We start from the raw sequence: 19828 nt of genomic DNA on the forward strand, positions 1-19828 counted from the left end.
CTACTGTGGAAATTTAGTGGTTTTTAAAAATTCTTTTTTAAAAAATATTTTATTTATTTGAGTGAGAGAAAGAGAGAGAGAGAGGGAGTAAGTGGGGAAGGGGCAGAGGGAGAAGCAGGTTCCCTGCTGAGTAGGGAGCCTGATGTGGGGCTCGATCCCAGGACCCCAGGATCATGACCTGAGCTGAAGGCAGATGCTTAATCGACTAAGCCACCCAGGTGCCCCTAAAAATTCTTTTTAAGAAATATTTATGCTATAAAAAATTTCCCTGGAAGCATCACTTTAGCTGCATCTACAAATGTGGATATATTGTGTTTTATTATCATTTGGTTATAAATATTTTCTTTTTTTAAAGATATTTATTTATTTATTTGACAGACAGAGATCACAAGTAGGTAGAGAGGCATGCAGAGAGAGAGAGGAAGGGAAGCAGGCTCCCTGCTGAGCAGAGAGCCCAACTCGGGGCTCAATCCCAGGACCTTGGGATCATGACCTGAGCCGAAGACAGAGGCTTTAACCCACTGAGCCACCCAGGCACCCCAGAAATATTTTCTAACATACCTTGTGATTTCTTCTTTGACCAATGGGTTATTTAGAAGTGCCATGTTTAATTTCTAAGTTTCAGGGATGTTTTTCCAAAGGTCTTTCTAATATTTACTTGTAATTTAATTACATATTGGTGAGAGAACAAATTCTTTTTTCTCCAGCTTTAGTGCAATTTAATCAATACACAACATTATGTATGTTTAAGGTATACAACATGATGATTTGTTTACATATATGTTGTGAAATCACGGCCATAATAAAGTTAATCAACACATCCATCATCTCACATGTACCATTTTTTTTCAATACATATTCCCTAAGGTTTTCATCTTTTGAAATAGACTGGCTTTATGGACCAGCACATTTTAGTGAATGTTTAATGGAGACTTCTTCCATGTGCCACTGTTGATTATAGTGTTGTATAAATGTCAATTCAGTCAAGGTGACTGACATGTGCAGGTCACCCTATCTTTACCATGTCTTTACTATGTGTATCTTTAGAATCTTTGGCTGGCTGCTTTATCACTCCTAAAAGAAAGGTGTTAAAATCTCCAACTATGATTGTGGATTTGTTTATTTCTTTCATCTGTCAGTTTTTACGTATTTTGAAGATTATTAGGTCAGTATACATTTAGGATTATTATCTATTCCAGATGAAAGAATTCTCAAAACATTAAAAATGTCCCTTTATCTCTGGTAATTCTCCTTACCCTACATTCTACTATGTCTGATAGGAATATAGCTAAGCCACTTTCTTATGTTTAGTGTTAATAGGATACATCTTTTTCATCCTTTTATTTTCAACCTATTTGTGACTTTACATTTAAAGTACATCTCTTCCAGATAGCATATACCTGTGTGTTATATTTTTACCCAGTCTGACAAATTCTGTCAATTTCTATCATTTAATTGAAGTGTTTAGCCCATTGGCATTTAATGTAATTATGGGTTGAAGTCTATCATCTTGCTATTCATGATCCATTTGTCCCTCCCATCTATTTTTGTCTTGTTCTATTTCTCCTTTCCTATCTACTTTTGACTGAAATTAAAAAAAAACCTAAAATCCCATTTAATTTTCTGTGTGTGTGTGTGTGTGTGTGTGTGTGTGGTTATTTTCAAGGCCATAAGAACCTATGATAGCCATTTTACATTGAGTTCCACTTTTGTGCCATTATTTTAATAAATTTTATATTTACATATATAGCATTTATTACATATATATGTAGTAAATCCCAGAGTACAATGTGTTTTTTCCCATTAAGTGGTCAGTTGACTTTTTTTTTTTAAGATTTTTATTTATTTGTTTGATAGAGATCAGAAGTAGGCAGAGAGGCAGGTGGGGCAGGGGTAGGGGGTAAGTAGGCTCCCCACTGAGCAGAAAGCCTGATGCAGGGCCCAATCCCAGGACCCCGAGATCATGACCTGAGCCAAAAGTAGAGGCTTAACCTGCTGAGCCACGGAGGCACCCTGGTCAGTAGACTTTTTTTTTTAATTAAAAGAAAAAGAATAGTTTTTTTTACATCTACCACTTCCAATGTACTTAATTTTTTGGTAGGTTTGAATTTCCTTCTAGTATCATTAACACTTCAACATGCAGAACTTCAACATTTCCTGTGATACAGGTCTACTTGTGGGGAATAAAATGTTTCTATTTCACCCTCATTTTTGAAAGATACATTAGCTAGATACAGAATTCTGAGTTGACAGGGTTTTTTTGTTGTTTCTTTTTTCAACATTTAAGGTATTATTCCATTGTCACCTGTATTCCACTCTTTGTGATACAAAGTCAGCTGCCACTGGTACTACTGTTCCCCTGTAGTTAATGTATTTTTTTCATAGCTATTTAAAATTTTTTTCTTTACTTTTCAGCAGATTACAGTATGGTCTCTTTGTGTGTATCCTGGTTGGGGTTTGCTGAAATTCTTGGATTTATAAATTGGCATTTTTTAATAAGATTGGAGAACATTCAGACAAAAAGTAGAAACAACCTGAATATCCATCAGCTAATGAATGAATAAATAAAATATGCTATATCCATAAAATGGAATATTATTTGGCAATAAAAAGGAATGAAGCACTGATATGTGCTATAACATGGGTGAACCCTGAAAACATGTAAGTGAAAAAAGGTATTTATAAAAGACCATATATATGATTACATTTATATTAAGTCTCTGAACAGACAAATCTATAGAGATATAAAGTAGATTAAAGAATGCCTAGGGCGGGTGGTGATGGGGAAATATAAGGTGACTACAATAGGTTGTAACCTTTTTTTGGGAGGTAATGAAATGCCCTAAAATTGATTGTGGAGATGACTGCATAACTCTAAATATGCTGGAAGCCAATAAGTTGTACATTTTAAATGGGTGAACTGCACACTATGTGAATTATCTGTCAATAAAGCTGTTACCAAAAACAAAACAAAACAATACAGGTCCAACTCACAATTTTGGATTTTTTTATACTATGCTTATTTCACAATTTATTTTTCATTTATATGTATATGGTTTTAAGTTTTACTTATTCAAATGACTTTTAATTGCCCTCTGTCTCTCAGGTGATTTTAATGAACATGACCAATATAACAACATCAAATAGTATGTAGAGATGTACTGGTTTTAAATATGACATAGGGGCAGGAGTGGCCTGGGTGGCTCAGTCGGTTAAGCATCTGACTCTTGATTTGGGCTTGGGTAAGGATCTCAGGGTGGTGAGATCAAGCCCTACATCCAGCTCTGTGCTCAGCATGGAGTCCGCTTGAGATTCTCTCTCTCCCTCTGCTCCTCTCCCTGATCACACACTCTTTCTCTCAAAATAAATAAATAAAATCTTTTTAAATAAAGTGACATATAGGACACTAATCAATTAATCTATGACAAAAAAGGGAAAAATATGCAATGGGAAAAAGAGAATCTCTTCAACAAATGGTGTTGGGAAATTGGTCAGCTAAATGCAAAAGAATGAAACTGGAACACTTGATTATACCACACAAAAAAATAAACTCAAAATGGGTTAAAGACCTGAATGTGAGACCTGAAACCATAAAATTCCTAGAAGAAAACAAAGGCAGTAATGTCTTAACATCTACGGTAGAAACATTTTTCTAGATATATCCCCACTGGAAAAGAAAACAAAAACAAAATTAAACTATTGGGCCTATACCAAAATAAAAAGCTTTTACACAGTGAAGGAAATCATCAAGAAAATAAAAAAGACAACCCGCAGAATGGGAGAAGATATCTGCAAATGATATAACCAATAAGAGGTTATATCTAGTGGGCCTGGGTAGCTCAATGGGTTAAGCCTCTGCCTTTGGCTCAGGTCATGATCTCAGGGTCTTGGGATCGAGCCCCGCCATCGGGCTCTCTGCTTGGCAGGGAGCCTGCTTCCCCCTCTCTCTCTGTCTGCTGTTCTGCCTATTTGTGAGCTCGCTCTCTCTCTGTCAAATAAATAAACAAATAATCTTAAAAAAAAATAAAAAAGAGGTTAATATCCAAAATATACAAAGAACTTACACAACTCAACAGCAAAAAACCACAAATAATCCGATTAAAAATGGGCAGAAGACATGAATAGACATTTCTCCAAGAAGACATACAGAAGGGCCTAACAGATACAGGATCAACATCAGTAATCATCAGGGAAGTGCAAATCAAAACCACAATGAGAAATCACCTCACACCTGTCAGGATGGCTAAAATCAACAACACAAGAAACAAGAGGTGTTGGCAAGGATGTGGAAAAAACGGAATACTCATGCACTCTTGGTGGAAATGCAAACTGGCACAGCCACTGTGGAAAACAGTACAGAGGTTGCTTAGAAGCCTAAAAATAGAATCACCATATGATCCAGTAATTCCATCACTGGGTATTTACCCAAGGAAAATGAAAACACAAATTCAAAAAGATACATGCACCCCATGTTTATTGCAGCATTATTTACAATAGCCAAGATATGAAAGCAACCAAAGTATCCATCCACAAATGAATGGATAAGAAGATGTGGTGTACGTATAGTGGAACAATACTCAGCCATCAAAAAGAATGAAATCTTGTCATTTGCAACAGATGGGTGGAGCTAGGGAGTATAATACTAAGTGAAATAAGTCAGAGAAAGACAAATACCATATGATTTCACTCATATGTGGAATTTAAGAAACAAAACAACTATGAAAAAAAAGACAAACCAGACTCATATAGAGAGCAAACTGGTAGTTGCCAGAGGGGAGGTAGATGGGGAGGTGGGTAAAATAGGTGAAGAGGATTAAGAGTATACTTGCGATGAGCACTGAGTAATATAGAGAATTGCTGAATCATTACATTTTACACCTGAAACTAATAAAATTTTATTGACATATAACTGAATTCTCATAGTTAGGTATAATGAAGTCATAAAAACAGTAGTTTTCTTTTAAAGATTAATTAATTAATTTTAGAGAGAGCACGCATGTGTGAGAGTACTGGGGTGTGGAAAGGGGCACAGGGAGAAGGAGAGTTTCAACCAGACTGCACTGAGCATGGAATCCAATGCAAGGCTTGATCTCATGGCCCTGAGATCACAACCTGAGCCAAAATCAAGTATCCAATATTTAACCCATTGTGCCTCCCAGGCTCCCCAGTAGTTTTCATTTAAATATAAAGCTTTACATGGGGTGCCTGGGTGGCTCAGGGGGTTAAAGCCTCTGCCTTTGGCTCAAGTCATGATCTCGGGGTCCTGGGATCGAGCCCCACATCGGGCTCTCTGCTCAGCGGGGAGCCTGCTTCCTCCTCTCTCTCTGCCTGCCTCTCTGCCTACTTGTGATCTCTGTCAAATAAATAAATAAAATAAATAAATCTTTTAAATAAATAAATAAATAAATAAATAAATATAAGGCTTTACAGATAACAACTGTTTAACATCTATTATCTCATGTGATTTTTTCCACAACTTTGAGGTAGTCAGGGAAGGTGGTGTTATCCCCATTTCTCAGATAAGAAAAGTGAGGTTCAAAGAGCAACATATCCTTTTAGTCCAAGGTAACATATATAGTTCACTTAACCAGGAATTTTAACTGTAAATCTAGTATTATACATTACACTGAAAGGACTAATTCTCTCTTACTATTTTTTCTCTTAACTCTTTTTTTTCTAGTGTAGAACTTCCTTCCTCCTTTTTCATTAACATATTAAATACTGAAGGGCAAAAGTAAAGTCAAAGACAAGTAGATATATAATCACTTTAAGTCTTACTTCTGTGGAAATTGAGAACTATCTAATGGGGGCAATTTTATGGTACTGTTTTCTCCAAATAATTCCATGGTTACTTCCATGTAGACAAACCAACTTATGAGCAAAGATTATTTTTTTTTAAAGATTTTATTTATTTATTTGACAGACAGAGATCACAAGTAGGCAGAGAAGCAGGCAGAGAGAGAGGAAGGGAAGCAGGCCCCCTGCTGAGCAGAGAGACCGATGTGGGGCTCGATCCCAGGACCCTGAGATCATGACCCGAGCCGAAGGCAGTGACCCAACCCACTGAGCCACCAGGCGCCCTAATTTTTAATACCTACTATATAAAGTCTGATTGTACTTGCTTGAAATGCATAGGCATTAAAAGTCTCTGGGGGCGCCTGGTGGCTCAGTGGGTTGAGCCTCTGCCTTCGGCTCAGGTCATGATTTCAGGGTCCTGGGATTGAGCCCCGCATTGTGCTCTCTGTTCAGCGGGTAGCCTGCTTCCCTTCCTCTCTCTCTGCCTGCCTCTCTGCCTACTTGTGATCTCTGTCAAATAAGTAAATTAAATTAAAAAAAAAAAAAAAGTCTCTGATGTGTTCTGTTATCAGGTCAGTAACTACTTTTATTCTATATAGTTTTCTGTACTAAGGGTTATGTTCTTAATCATTCATTAATATGGACTGGTCTTTGGAAATATTTCTATTTCTTTTTTAAAAATTTTTAAAAGAGATTTTATTTATTTGGGAGAGAGACAGAGAGAGACAAATAAATAAAACTTATTTATTTGGGAGACACAGATAGTAGGGGAGGGACAGAGGGACAAGTGAACTGCCTGCTGAGCCTGAGGCCCAACATGGGGCTCGATTCCAGGATCCTGTGATAATAACCTGAGTCAGAGTCAGATATTTAACTGACTGAGCCACCCTGGTGCCCCAGATATATCTCTATTTCTGAAAACAACTTAAGGTAAATCTCATTATATCTGCATATGATCACACAGTTTCCACATTAATTTCTCTACTCTTGAGGCAGAATGGGATAAATAGCTATTACCTGAATTCCAGGAAGTAACAAACCAAGGATTAAGAGGCACAGGCCAAAAAAATGGATGTTAAGTTTTGGATTCAAATCTAGAGTTTGAGTTATCATAGTATAGTACAAAGAACCCCAAACTGGGACTTAGAAGACATGAGGTTAATATTGATTCCACCACTTGGTTATCTATGTAATTTTGAACCAGTCATCTTTATCTCCGATTATCCTTTTCTTCATCTTTACAATTAGGTTGAAAATACATTTTTAAAATATTTTGGGAGTGCCTGGGTGGCTCAGTCAGTTAGGTGTCTGCCTTTGGCTTGAGTCATGATCTTGGGGTCCTGGGATCAAGCCCTGAGTCAGGCTCCCCGTTCATCCGGGAGTCTGCTTCTCCTTCTCCCTCTGCATCTCTGTCTCAAATAAATAAAATCTTTAAAAATAAATAAATAAATAAATAGATAAAAATATTTTGCCTCCTATTTCCCAAGCTTATGGTGAGGGTCACATGACATAACATCTGTGAAACTATAAAGCCCTATTCAAATTAAAATAATACATATATACATATATATACATAAATATATGGTTTGTGTATATGTGTATATGCTCAGCTACTTTCCAATATTAATTGAATTTGACTGATATTTGATGATCTAATTCAACAAGACATTCAACTATTCTAAGACATTCTAGAGTCAAAGATGAGTGAGTCATATCTCTAACTTCTAGGAATTCATAGTTAAGAGAGGACACAAATATTAAATAAGCAATTCTATAATAAAGGGATAAAAAGGTAATAGGTGCATACACTAAATTCTTTTAGAGTCTGATGAAAAGGTACACTAATCCTACATGATGCCAAAGGGACAGATGTCACAGAGGAGATAACAACTAGGCTTAAAGGAAGGGGTTAAGTTGCTAGAATTTTATCCAAATACATGGAATTCATGATAGAATACAAAAATACCACAAGATCAGTGTTGTAACTGGCTCTGCCTTCAGCAGTTAAAATAGTACTTGACCTCTTTAGACCTCTCTCACCACAACTCTAAAATGAAAGGTTTAGGTAAGACAAATTTCTAAGTCCTTCCAGCTCTAAAATTATATGATTTTATAAGTTAAACTCTGGTCCTTGTAGAGATATCAAGAAAGAGAAATCAAGAGAGTAATAAAATAGTCACAACTATTTAAAAAGGAGTTTTTCCATTAACTACTTTTTCTTGGAATTTAAAAGCCTGACAATGATATTGATCTCTACCTTGAAGAAGCTGTAGCACAGTAAAGACAGGAAATTGGAATGAAATCAACAAGCTGAGAACCAGACAATGCAAGTAGATACCAGGAAGTCAGGCATTCAGTTCAGCAAAGATATCGCTTAGACCACTAAGGAAATAGGCAATAATGAGAAGTTATAATGTTTTTATTCATATTTACTAAAAACTTGGAATAAAATCACAACCAGATACTACAATGTACTCTTCCCTAAAATGAGGTAGTTGTTTAAAGTTTTGCCTTGTTAAACTACTTCTTAAAAAGTATTTGTATAAAAGGTCGGTTTAAAAATTATAAAGAAAAGGATCAAAAGCAGGCACCTGGGTGGCTCAGAGGATTAAGCCTCTGCCTTCAGCTTGGGTCATGGTCTCAGGGTCCTGGGATCAAGTCCCGTATCAGGCTCTCTGCTCAGCAGGGAGCTTGTTTCCTCCCTCTCTCCCTGCCTGCCTCTTTGCCTACTTGGGATCATCTCTCTCTGTGTGTCAAATAAATAAATAAAATCTTAAAAAAAAAAAAAAAGGATCAAAAGCCTAAATATGCACAACTGAGTTTGCTTCAGGAATGGTACCAAAGGCAGATACTATCAAGTAATGTACTTCACCAAACACTTATTAAACTATATTTAAAAGTTCTAGTTGTTATAAATCATAGTCCCAGTACTGAAGGGGTTCACTGAACTAATATCAAGACTTTAAGGAAGAAAAAATAGTAACTCTTACCCATCAATAATATTTTCAGGTGGGTGTTTTTCATCGCTTGATGTAGCTAAAATCACTTCAGTCCCCTCAGAGCTCAAACACAGATCAATTTTTCTCATCTTAAGGTGTTAATCTGCAAATAAAACAATAATAACAAAAGCAAATTCTTGATTCTCTGAACTTCATCTGAGAAAAGGGAAAGAGAAAGCCTGTTGCCTAGCACACAGCTTAACAACCAAGCTATTCAACAAGTGGGAGGGACTCTAACATGGTTATTTATATAAGTAAACTTCTAACCTCCCCCAGGACTAATCTGTAAGATAATGATTATTTCCACTATTCTACTCCACAAAACAAGATACTGAGTATTTGGGGTGCCTGGGTGGCTCAATGGGTTAAGCCTCTGCGTTTGGCTCAGGTCATGTTCTCAGTGTGCCTGGGATCCAGCCCTGCATCTGGCTCTCCACTCAGTGGGGAGCCTGCTTCCCCCTCTCTCTGCCTACTTGTGATCTCTCTTTCTCTCTCTTGAATAAATGAATAAAAGCTTAAAAAAAAAAAGACACTGATTAACTGACATCATTATTCTAAAATTAAAAGTCCTTAATAATGATACAGAAACAGTTAAAGGATAAGGTAACATGATTAATGGATAAGTTTTTGTTTTTGTTTTTTTAAAGATTTTTATTTATTTATTTGACAGACAGAGATCACAAGTAGGCAGAGAGGAAGGCAGAGAGAGGAAGGGAAGCAGGCTCCCCGCTGAGCAGAGAGCCCGATGCGGGGCTCGATCCCAGGACCCTGAGATCATGACCTGAGCCAAAGGCAGAGGCTTTAACCCACTGAGCCACCCAGGCGCCCTGGTTAATGGATGAGTTTTTAAAAATTATTTGTATCATTCTATTTCTCTTTTTTCTTAAGACTTTATTTATTTATTTCACAGACCGGGATCACAAGCAGGCAAAGAGAGAGGGGGAAGCAGGTTCCCTGCTGAGCAGACAGCCGGATGCAGGGCTCCATCCCAGGACCCTGAAACCATGACCTGAGCCAAAGGCAGAGGCTTTAACCCACTGAGCCACTCAGATGCCCCTGTATCATTCTATTTCTTCTAAATTTAAAAAAATCTGGAACATAAAAACATGTTTTTGTGACTTTTTTTTCTTTTTTAAAGTAGGCGCTACACCGAGCACAGAGCCCAACTCGGGGTTTGAACCCAGGACTGTGAAATCAAGAGTCAGAGGCTCAACCAACTGAGCCACCCAGGCATACTATGTGACTGTTTATCCATACATTTATCAACTGAAGTAGCAAATAATATTATCCACATGTTTAAAAATATCTTACCATCATTATTTTTGGAGCAGAATGTAAAATAACAGAGAAGACAAATTTTGTTTATTTTTAAATTCTGTATTAGTCACTTGGGTCATGGATTTAAAGACATTTCTATTGCATGGTAATATTTTGAGTTTAATAAAAATATCCTGAAAAGATAAGGACCTTGGTGGATTAGACAGAGAAGGCAAGAGAAGACTCTATCAGATCTCACTCACCTTCCTCCTTGATCTGGTGGTGACAGGGCACGGATAAATATATAGAAACAAAGTGACTGTAAAAGCTGTATCTATAAAGAATTAATGGACAGAGAGTGTTTGGAAAAAGAAGGCTTCCAATACCCTTTATACCCCAGCCTCCAGCTAATATTTTATCTTTTTTTTTTTTAAAGATTTTATTTATTTATTTGAAAGACAGAGATCACAAGTAGGCAGAGAGGCAGGCAGAGAGAGAGAGGGAAGCAGGCTCCCCACTGAGCAGAGAGCCTGATGCGGGGCTCGATCCCAGGAGCCTGGGATCATGACCTGAGCCGAAGGCAGAGGCTTTAACCCACTGAGCCACCCAGGTGCCCCTCCGGCTAATATTTTAAAAAATGAAGCTATTGGGAGGGGGGTTGGGAGAGGGGGGGGTGGGGTTATGGACATTGGGTAGGGTATGTGCTATGGTGAGTGCTGTGAAGTGTGTAAACCTGGAGATTCACAGACCTGTACCCCTGGGGGGAAAAAAATATATGTTTATAAAAAATAAAATTAAAAAAAAAATAGGGATGCCTGGGTGGCTCAGTTGGTTAAGCAGCTGCCTTCGGCTCAGGTCATGATCCCAGCATCCTGGGATCGAGTCCCGCATCGGGCTCCTTGCTCGGCGGGGAGCCTGCTTCTCCCTCTGCCTCTGTCTGCCTGTGCTCGCTCTCTCTCCCTCTCTCTCTGACAAATAAATAAAATCTTTAAAATAAATAAATAAATAAATTTAAAAAATAAATAAATAAAAGAAGTTGAAAAAAAAATGAAGCTATTTCAAATAAATAATCAACAAAGTACAGAGAATATCACATATGTTAAGCAACTATGTACTCACTCCCTAGATTTAATAAATGTTAACATTTTTGCCTATTTCCTTCCTTGTCCAGAGGTAATAGCTATTCTGAAGTTGGTTAGTATCTCTCCTTGTTATATTTTATTATACTTTAATCATATATGAACCCATAAACGACATGTACTGTCCTTTTAAAAGCTTGATGATTTCTTAGGGGCCCTGGGTCACTCAGTAGGTTAAAGCGTCTGCCTTCAGCTCAGGTTATGATCCCAGGGTCCTGGAATCGAGTCCCGCATTGGGCTCTCTGCTCAGCGGGGAGCCTCTTCCCCCTCTCTCTGTCTCTGCCTGCCTCTCTGCCTACTTGTGATCTCTGTCAAATAAATAAATAAAATCTTTAAAAATAAATAAATAAATAAAAGATGATTTCTCAGTATTTATATCCTTATACTACTTGCTTTTTTCATTCAATATTATGTTTTCAAGTTTTTTGTTTTTTTTTTTTTTAAAGATTTTATTTATTTATTTGACAGACAGAGATCACAAGTAGGCAGAGAGGCAGGCAGAGAGAGGAGAGGAAGCAGGCTCCCTGCGGAGCAGAGAGCCCGATGCGGGGCTGGATCCCAGGACCCCGGGATCATGACCTGAGCCGAAGGCAGAGGCTTTAACCCACTGAGCCACCCAGGTGCCCGTTTTCAAGTTTTTATCCTGTTGATACATGTAAATCTACTTTATTCACTTTAACTGCTGTCAGGTATTTCTCCATTTCTGTAATGATGAATATTAAGGTGTTTCCAATTTTTTACTGTTATAAACAAATTTGAAATGTATATCTTTGTGTATATATCCTTAGCATATGTGGTAGAAAGTCTTATGATAACAGTACCTTTCTTATGTGGTGCTGTCTACTTACTGCAGGTGAACGTTGATTTCAGATCACAGAAAACTGGCAGCTAAAGCAAAAAAGACAACCATATGTAATTAGGTGTGATTTCACTGTTTCTTAAGACAAGGCATCCTATAAGAGCTTAATAAAAATGTCATCAGGAGGGCTAAAAAAAAGTACCTTTATTTACAGAAGTAAAATTGCAGAAACTTAGAATCAGCATATCTTCAAGTCAGTAATTGATCAATTTAATCTTGAAATTTTAACAATTTACATTACCATCTATAGTGTTTGAGAGTTTCTGCTTCCTCATATTTTCACCAACTTGGTATTATTAGAGGTTTTGGCTTTAGCCCATCTCATTGTTGTGAAATAATATCTCGATAAGGTTATAATTTGTATTTCCATGATTATTAGTGAGGTTGAATACTGTTTCATATGATTACGAGCCATTCAGGCCTCTTTTTCTGTTATTTGCTTTTCCTCATCCTTTGTTCATTTTGCTACTGCACTGTTTTCTAAAAATTTTGTCCATTTCTTTTTTGATTTGTAGGAATTTTTAAAAACAAAACCTTCTGAATACAAATTCTTTGTTACATGTGTTGCAAGTATCTTCTCCTTCTCTGTAGCTTGATTTTCCCTTTTAACTTTGTTTTTTTGTCTTTCTCCAACCCCCGCACACTTTTTTTTTTTTTTTGCCGAACTATAACATACATAAAGAGGAGAACACGAATCAGAAATATACAGAGCAATAACTTTCCACAAAGTTAACACACCCAGGTAATCACCAGCCAGGGTAAAGAAACAGAATATTACCAGCATTTGAGAAGCCATTTGCACGCCCCCCCCCCCCCGCCACCCAAACACTTCCCTCTCTCCTTCCCAAAAAGCAGCATGGTCCTTTTTTCAAACAGATTAATATTGCCTGAAATGTATATATATAGAATCATACAGCTTGCACTCATTTGCATCTGGTTTCTTTCACTCATCATTATGTTTTTGAGACTTAACCATATTGCTGTGTCACAGAGTTAAAGTGCAACTAAGTAAAGTCAAATTACTACCCAGCCCCAACCCACCTCAACCCCTAATAAGATCAAAGAAACCATCCCCTAAGTGGAGCTGCACAGGATTCTGGGTATATGAACTGAAAAGCAAAGAAAGATTTATGTGATCTTGGTTACTTAGATCTCAAATCCCTGATGGAGGGAACTGATCTCTCTCCCAAATATCTGCAATTAGAGGTAAACTGAAGTCCGATCTCTAGGAGGACTGAAGTGATGTGCCCCTTATCCTGGCTGTGAGGCAAAGAAAATGTTGTGTTCTCTCTGGGAAAAAGGCATTACCTACTTCAGTGTCTATTACTCTTTTTTTTTTTCTTTTTCTTTTTTTTAAACATAGAATGTATTATTTGTTTCAGGGGGACAGACCTGCGATTCATCAGCCTTACACAATTCACAGCACTCACTACAGCACATACCCTCCCCAATGTCTATCACCAAGCTACCCTATCCCTCCCACCCTTCTCCCCTCCAGTAACCCTGTTTGTTTCCTGAGATTGAGTCTCTTAATCCCCCTTTGTCTCCCTCTCTGGTTTGTCTTGTTTCATTTTTCCCTCCCTTCCCCTGTGATCCTCTGTCTTGGTTCTCAAACTCCTCATATCAGTGAGATCATATGACAATTGTCTTTTTCTGATTAACTTATTTCACTTAGCATAATAGCATCTAGCTCCATCCACATCGTTGCAAATGACAAGATTTTGTTTTTTGATGGCTGCATAATATTCCAGTGTCTATCATTCTTTTAAAAACAACATTCAATGTACAAAATCACTTCAGCAGATCTACAGATGACCCAAGTATTGGAATTAGCAAAGACAGCTACTATGAGTCTGTTACATAATTTAGTGAAAAGACGGACAAAATGGGAGAATAGAAAGGGAATTTCAGCAGAGAAATGGAAACTCTAAAAAAGAACAAAATGAAAATTCCAGAACTGAAAAGTATAGTATCTCAAAAAAAGAATTCATTAGGGGCGCCTGGGTGGCTCAGTGGGTTAAAGCTTCTGCCTTCAGCTCAGGTCATGATCTCAGGGTCCTGGGATCGAGCCCCACATCGGGCTCTCTGCTCGGCAGGGAGCCTGCTTCCTCCCTCTCTCTCTGCCTGCCTCTCTGCCCACTTGTGATCTCTGTCAAATAAATAAATAAAATCTTAAAAAAAAAATTCATTAGATGGACTTAGCATTAGACTGGACTCAACATAAGAATGGGTCACTGAACTTAAACATAGGTCAACAGAAATGATCCAAAATGAAATATAGAGAAAAAAATGAAAGTAGCAGAACAGAGCATCAGATACCTGTGAAACACTATCAAACTATTTAGATAAACATGTAACACATAAAGAGAAGAGAAAAAGAGTAGCTTAGGAGAAAAATCTGAACAGATATAGCTGAAAATTTTCCAAAATCTATGAAAGACATAAACCCAAGATCCAAGAGCTCTTGAACCCTAAGTTGGATAAATGCCACAAAGAAAACCCCAATTAGACATATCTTAGTCAATTGGTGAAAATTAAAGAAAATATTAAAAAATATTAAAAATTAATCAAAGCAAAAAACACATTACATCTAGGAGAACAAGAATAAAAATTGTCTTCTCATCAGAAACAATGGAGGCCAAAAGACAGTGGAATGACATCTTTAAAGTGCTAACACAAAATTTAGAATTCTTGGGATGCCTGGGTGGCTCAGTTGATTAAGACACTGCCTTCGGCTCAGGTCATGATCCTGGAGTTCTGTGATCAAGTCCCACATCAGGCTCCCGGATCTGCGGGGAGTCTGCTTCTCCCTCTGACCTTCTCCCCTCTCATGCCCCCACCCCTCTCTAATAAATAAATAAAATCTTTAAGAAAAATAAAATTTAGAATTCTACATCCATCAAAAATATTCCTTGAAAATGAAAGCAAAATAAAGGCATTTTCAGGCAAATGAAAGCTGAAAGTATTTATCAGTAAACACATGCTACAAAAAATACTAAAGGAAGTTCTATAGGCTGAAGGGAAATGATTCCAGGTTGAATCCTGGGTATATGGAAAGGAAGAGCACTAGTAATAGTACAGGTCTTGCTAACATAAAAGACTTTTAAAAATAGCAACGAATGGTAGGGATTTAATAGATGTAGAAATAATAAATACAGTAATAGTACAAAAGCCAAAAGGAGGATAAATGAGACTGTACTTTTTGTATAGTCCTTTTATAAAGTTCTTATGTTGAACATTAAGTGATATAATATTAATTCAAAGTAGACTAGGATGTTAAGGATACATGTTATCATCCCAGGATTAGAATAAATTCACCACTAAAAGCCATAAAACAAAAAGTTAAAGGAAGCCCAACAGAAAAGAAAAAATGAAATATCATAAAAATACCTGATAAATCTGAAGGCCAAAAAGGAGAAGAATAAAGAGAAACAGGAAATAAACAGCAAGAAGATACTTTTTTTTTTTTAAAGATTTTTTATTTATTTATTTGACAGAGAGAGATCACAAGTAGATGGAGAGGCAGGCAGAGAGAGAGAGAGAGAGAGAGAGGGAAGCAGGCTCCCTGCTGAGCAGAGAGCCCAATGCGGGACTCGATCCCAGGACCCTGAGATCATGACCTGAGCTGAAGGCAGAGGCTTAACCCACTGAGCCACCCAGGCGCCCGCAAGAAGATACTTTAAAACACAAATACATTATTCCATTAAGCGTTAATAAACTAAACACTATTTAATCAGCTGAATTTAAATAAAGCCAACAGATACCCCTTTCAAGAGACACACTGTAGGGTGCCTGGGTGGCTCAATGGGTTAAGCCTCTGCCTTTGGCTCAGGTCATGATCTCAGGGAACTGTGATCCAGTCCGGCATCGGGCTCTCTGCTCAGCGGAGAGCCTGCTTCCCCCTCTCTCTGCCTGCCTCTCTGCCTACTTGTGATTTTTCTATATGTCAAATAAATAAATAAAATCTTAAAAAAAAAAAAAAAAGAGACACACTGTAAATATAACAACAGACTGAACATAAAAGGATAGAATAATAAGTCTTAACATCTGATAAACTCCTCTACTTAATTTTAAAAATTCTATGCTTTGTACCTTAATTATTAGGAAGATTTTTAAGTTCAGGAAAAAAATTTTGAGATGTTGATTGTAATTCAATTCCATTTATAAATTAATTTGGAGAGGATATCATGATAATGAGTCTTCAAATACACAGATATTCATTTATTCATTTATCTTCTTCATATCTCCCATTTAAGATTTCTTTTAAGTCCTGAAATTATTCTCTAGTTTTCCCCAAACATATTTTCACCTCTTTTTTCAGATTAATTATTAGATGTCTTATGGTTTCTGTTGCTATTGTAAACGGGGTATTTTTTAAAATAACATTATTTTTAAAAAGTCTTATTCTTTACCATACAAGGAATATTTCTAACCTTTCCCCATCAAATGTGATGTTCACTGAAGATTTTGCTAGACACTGTTAACCAGGTTGTAGAGATTTCCTTCTCTTTTTGTGCATTAAATTTTATTTTTCCACAAATAAACTGAATTTTATCAAATGTTCTTCTAACATCTACTAAGATGGTTATGTAGATTTTTGTACAGGTTGATAATGTGATAAATTATATCAAGATTTTCTATTGTTATAGTATCCCCAGTTCCTAGCATGAACTCTATCTACATGGCCAAGGTATATTATCATTTTCATCCATAGTTGGGTTCAGTTTGCTAATATTTTACTTAGAATTTTTACAAGCATACTTCTAAATGAGACTGGCTTATAATTTTCTTTTGTTATTCAGTCACTGTCTGTTTTGTTTTTTTTTAAGGTTTTATTTATTTACTTGAGAGAGAGAGAGAGGGTGCGGGATGGAGTTGGATCAGAGGGAAAGAGACAAGCAGACTCTCATCTGTGCCGATGGGGTAGGGTCTTGATCTCACAACCCTGAGAACATGACTTGAGCAGAAATCAAGAGTTGGACGCACAATGGACAGAGCCACCAAGGCACTCCTGTATCTGGCTTTATAATCAAGATTGTAATCTTGTTGTATAATCAACATAAATAAGTTAGAGAGCTTCCCCCTTTTCTAGTTGTTGGAGCAATTTGTATAAGACAGAGGTTATTTGATCCTGTAAATCTGCTAAAATCTACTGGCAGGTAGATTCTTTTTACTATTTCAAATTCAACTGTTCTTTTCAGGCTTTCCCTATCACCTTGAGTCAATTTTAAAATATATATTTTGGGGGTGCCTGGGTGGCTCAGTTGGTTAAGTGTCTGCCTTTGGCTTGGGTCATGATCCCTAGGTTCGGGGATCGAGCCCCACGTTGGGCTCTTTGCTCACTGGCAGCCTGCTTCTTCCTCTTCCTGCCGCTCCCCCTGCTTGTACTCTCTGTCAAATAAATAAATAAAATCTTAAAAAAAAAAGAAATTTATATTTTGTAAAAAATCCATTTCTTCTTAATTTTTATATTTATTGGCATAAGGTTCATTTTTATTATAATTTAAAAATCTAGTATGATAGTGTTAAAAGCCATGGTAAGATTGGTCAAGAAAAAAGGCATGCGTTCTAACATTTTCTATTTGTGCCTCTTTTCTTGGCTTTTTTTCTTGCATTTAATACTGTTGATACCAGAGAACTAGTGTTAGATGAACACTGTTAGCACACAGTTTGAAGTAAGATGGTAAATTCCTAGAAATACAGATTGATGAACTTGAATGTTAATTCTTAACAAAATTCTAAAATTATTAAAATATCATTATTAAAATGATAGCCCTGAAAATGTAAACAAGAGAATAGTAGTACAATAGAAAGCAGGAGTAACATTAGTTCACAAAAGTTATGCCAAACCTATACATTTCTTTTTGCTTGTTTGAGTTAGTACCAATTAGGGACATGTTCTGACTATTTCAACAAAACTTCAGACAAAGCTTCTCAAGATTCCATATGGACCAGATGGAGAAATGTAGGTTGGGTGACAGGCATTACTTTAAGTAAATATTTATAACTCTGAATGGCTACGCTCAAAGAATGATGATTAATAGAACAAAATGAACTGTGGAAAACTTCTTGTCTGATGCCATTCAACATTTTTATTAATTAAAGATAGGAAAAGTATTCTTATCAACTTTGCAGATGACACAAAGCTGGGATGTCAGCTAATATGTAGATGACAGAATTGGCACACAAAAAGATCTAAGCAGGCTTTTAGAAAGATGGGATATGATGAATAATATATTTAATAAGGGTAACAATAAAGGTCTGTACTCAGGCTTAAAACATCAATCAAACAAGGATTGATTTTAATTGGGGTTGGCAAACTACTGCTTATGAGCTAAATCGAGCCTGCCACCTGTTTTTGTATGGCCCATGAGTTAAGAATGCTTTTTATTTTAAAATGCTTTTTGGGGCGCCTGAGTGGCTCAGTTGTTAAGCGTCTGCTTTTGGCCCAGGTCATGATCCCAGAGTCCTGGGATCGAGTTCCGCATTGGGGTTCCTGCTCCGCGGGAAGCCTGCTTCTCCCTCTCCCACTCCCCCTGCTTGTGCTCCCTCTCTCACGGTGTCTCTCTCTCTGTGTCAAATAAATAAATAAGTAAATCTTTGAAAAAAAAAAAAAACTTTTTAAAATTATTTTGTGATATATGAAGGTTATATGAAATTACATGAAATCCATACTTCAGTATCCATGAATAGTTTTTTCTTTTAAAGATTTTATTTATTCATCTGAGAGAGCGAGCGAGGGAGAACACAAGCAAGGGAAGTGACAGAGGGAGAAGCAGACTCCCCACTGAGCAGAGAGCCCGATGTAGGGCCTAATACAGGGCTCGATGTGTGCTAGATCCCAGGACCTGGAGAACAGGGCCTAAGACGAAGGCAGATGCTTACCCATCTGAGCCACCGAGGCACCCCTCCATGAACAGTCTTATTGGAACTTTGCCATGGTCATCCATTTATACATTGTTGATGGCTACTTTTATAACACTTATAACACTTTTGTGTTATAAGTGTTATATATATACTTTTATAACACTTATAACACTTTTGTGTTATAGTGACACAGGAGCTTTGATAGAGACTATAAGGCTCATAAAGTCTAAAACATTTATTATCTGGCATTTTACAGAAAAAGTAAAAAGGCTGACCTTTGATCTAGATGTGTAAAACATAAGGTTTTGTTCATTACAAAGTCACACTATAAGGCAAGAGTGTACTGTATTTGCCCCCAAAAGTAAAATAATATAATCTTTGATTATATTAACAGAGTTAAGGAGGAACTACATGCATCAGAATTTTTAGATACCAGGGCACCTGGGTGGCTCAGTCAGTTAAGCATCTGCCTATGGCTCAGGTCTTGATCCCAGGGCCCTGGGATCAAGCCCCATGCTCAGCAGGGAGTATGCTTCTCCCTTTCCTTCTGTTGCTCCCCCTGCTTGTGCTCTCTCCCCCTCTCAAACAAATACATAAAATCTTTGGGGCACCTGGATGGGTCAGTGGGTTAAGCCTCTGCCTTCAGCTTGGGTCATGATCTCAGGGTCCTGGGATCAGGCCCCACTTCGGGCTCCTTGCTCAACAGGGAGCCTGCTTCCCCTTCTCCCTCCAACTGCCTCTCTGCTTACTTGTATTCTCTATCTCTCTGTCAAATAAATAAATAAAATCTTTTAAAAAAATACATAAAATCTTTAAAAAAATTTTTAGATACCAACTAAGGACCAGGCACTGTGCTTGCTAGTTATGCAAAGATGACTACAACCTAAGATTATAATGGTGACTAAAACTTG

At 37.1% G+C, this 19828-nt stretch overlaps 1 protein-coding gene across 5 annotated transcripts in view; it reads right to left on the minus strand.

Moving 5' to 3' along the window:
* HSPB11 (heat shock protein family B (small) member 11) overlaps nt 1-19828 on the minus strand; it is a 34325-nt gene that overhangs the window by 11827 nt on the left and 2670 nt on the right. For 3 of the 5 annotated variants that reach the window (XM_032844128.1, XM_032844129.1, XM_032844127.1), the window contains exon 2: nt 8787-8898. In XM_032844128.1, the coding sequence (XP_032700019.1) occupies nt 8787-8884 (98 nt within the window). In that variant the 5' untranslated portion in view covers nt 8885-8898. Of the gene's footprint in view, nt 1-8786; nt 8899-10315; nt 10387-19828 lie in introns of all 5 variants that reach the window. The other 2 variants (XM_032844125.1, XM_032844126.1) reach the window with 1 other exon arrangement.

This window comes from Lontra canadensis, unplaced genomic scaffold (assembly GCF_010015895.1).
Source record: "Lontra canadensis isolate GAN:19392208 unplaced genomic scaffold, GSC_riverotter_1.0 scaffold148, whole genome shotgun sequence".
Classification (NCBI taxonomy): Eukaryota; Metazoa; Chordata; class Mammalia; order Carnivora; family Mustelidae; genus Lontra; species Lontra canadensis.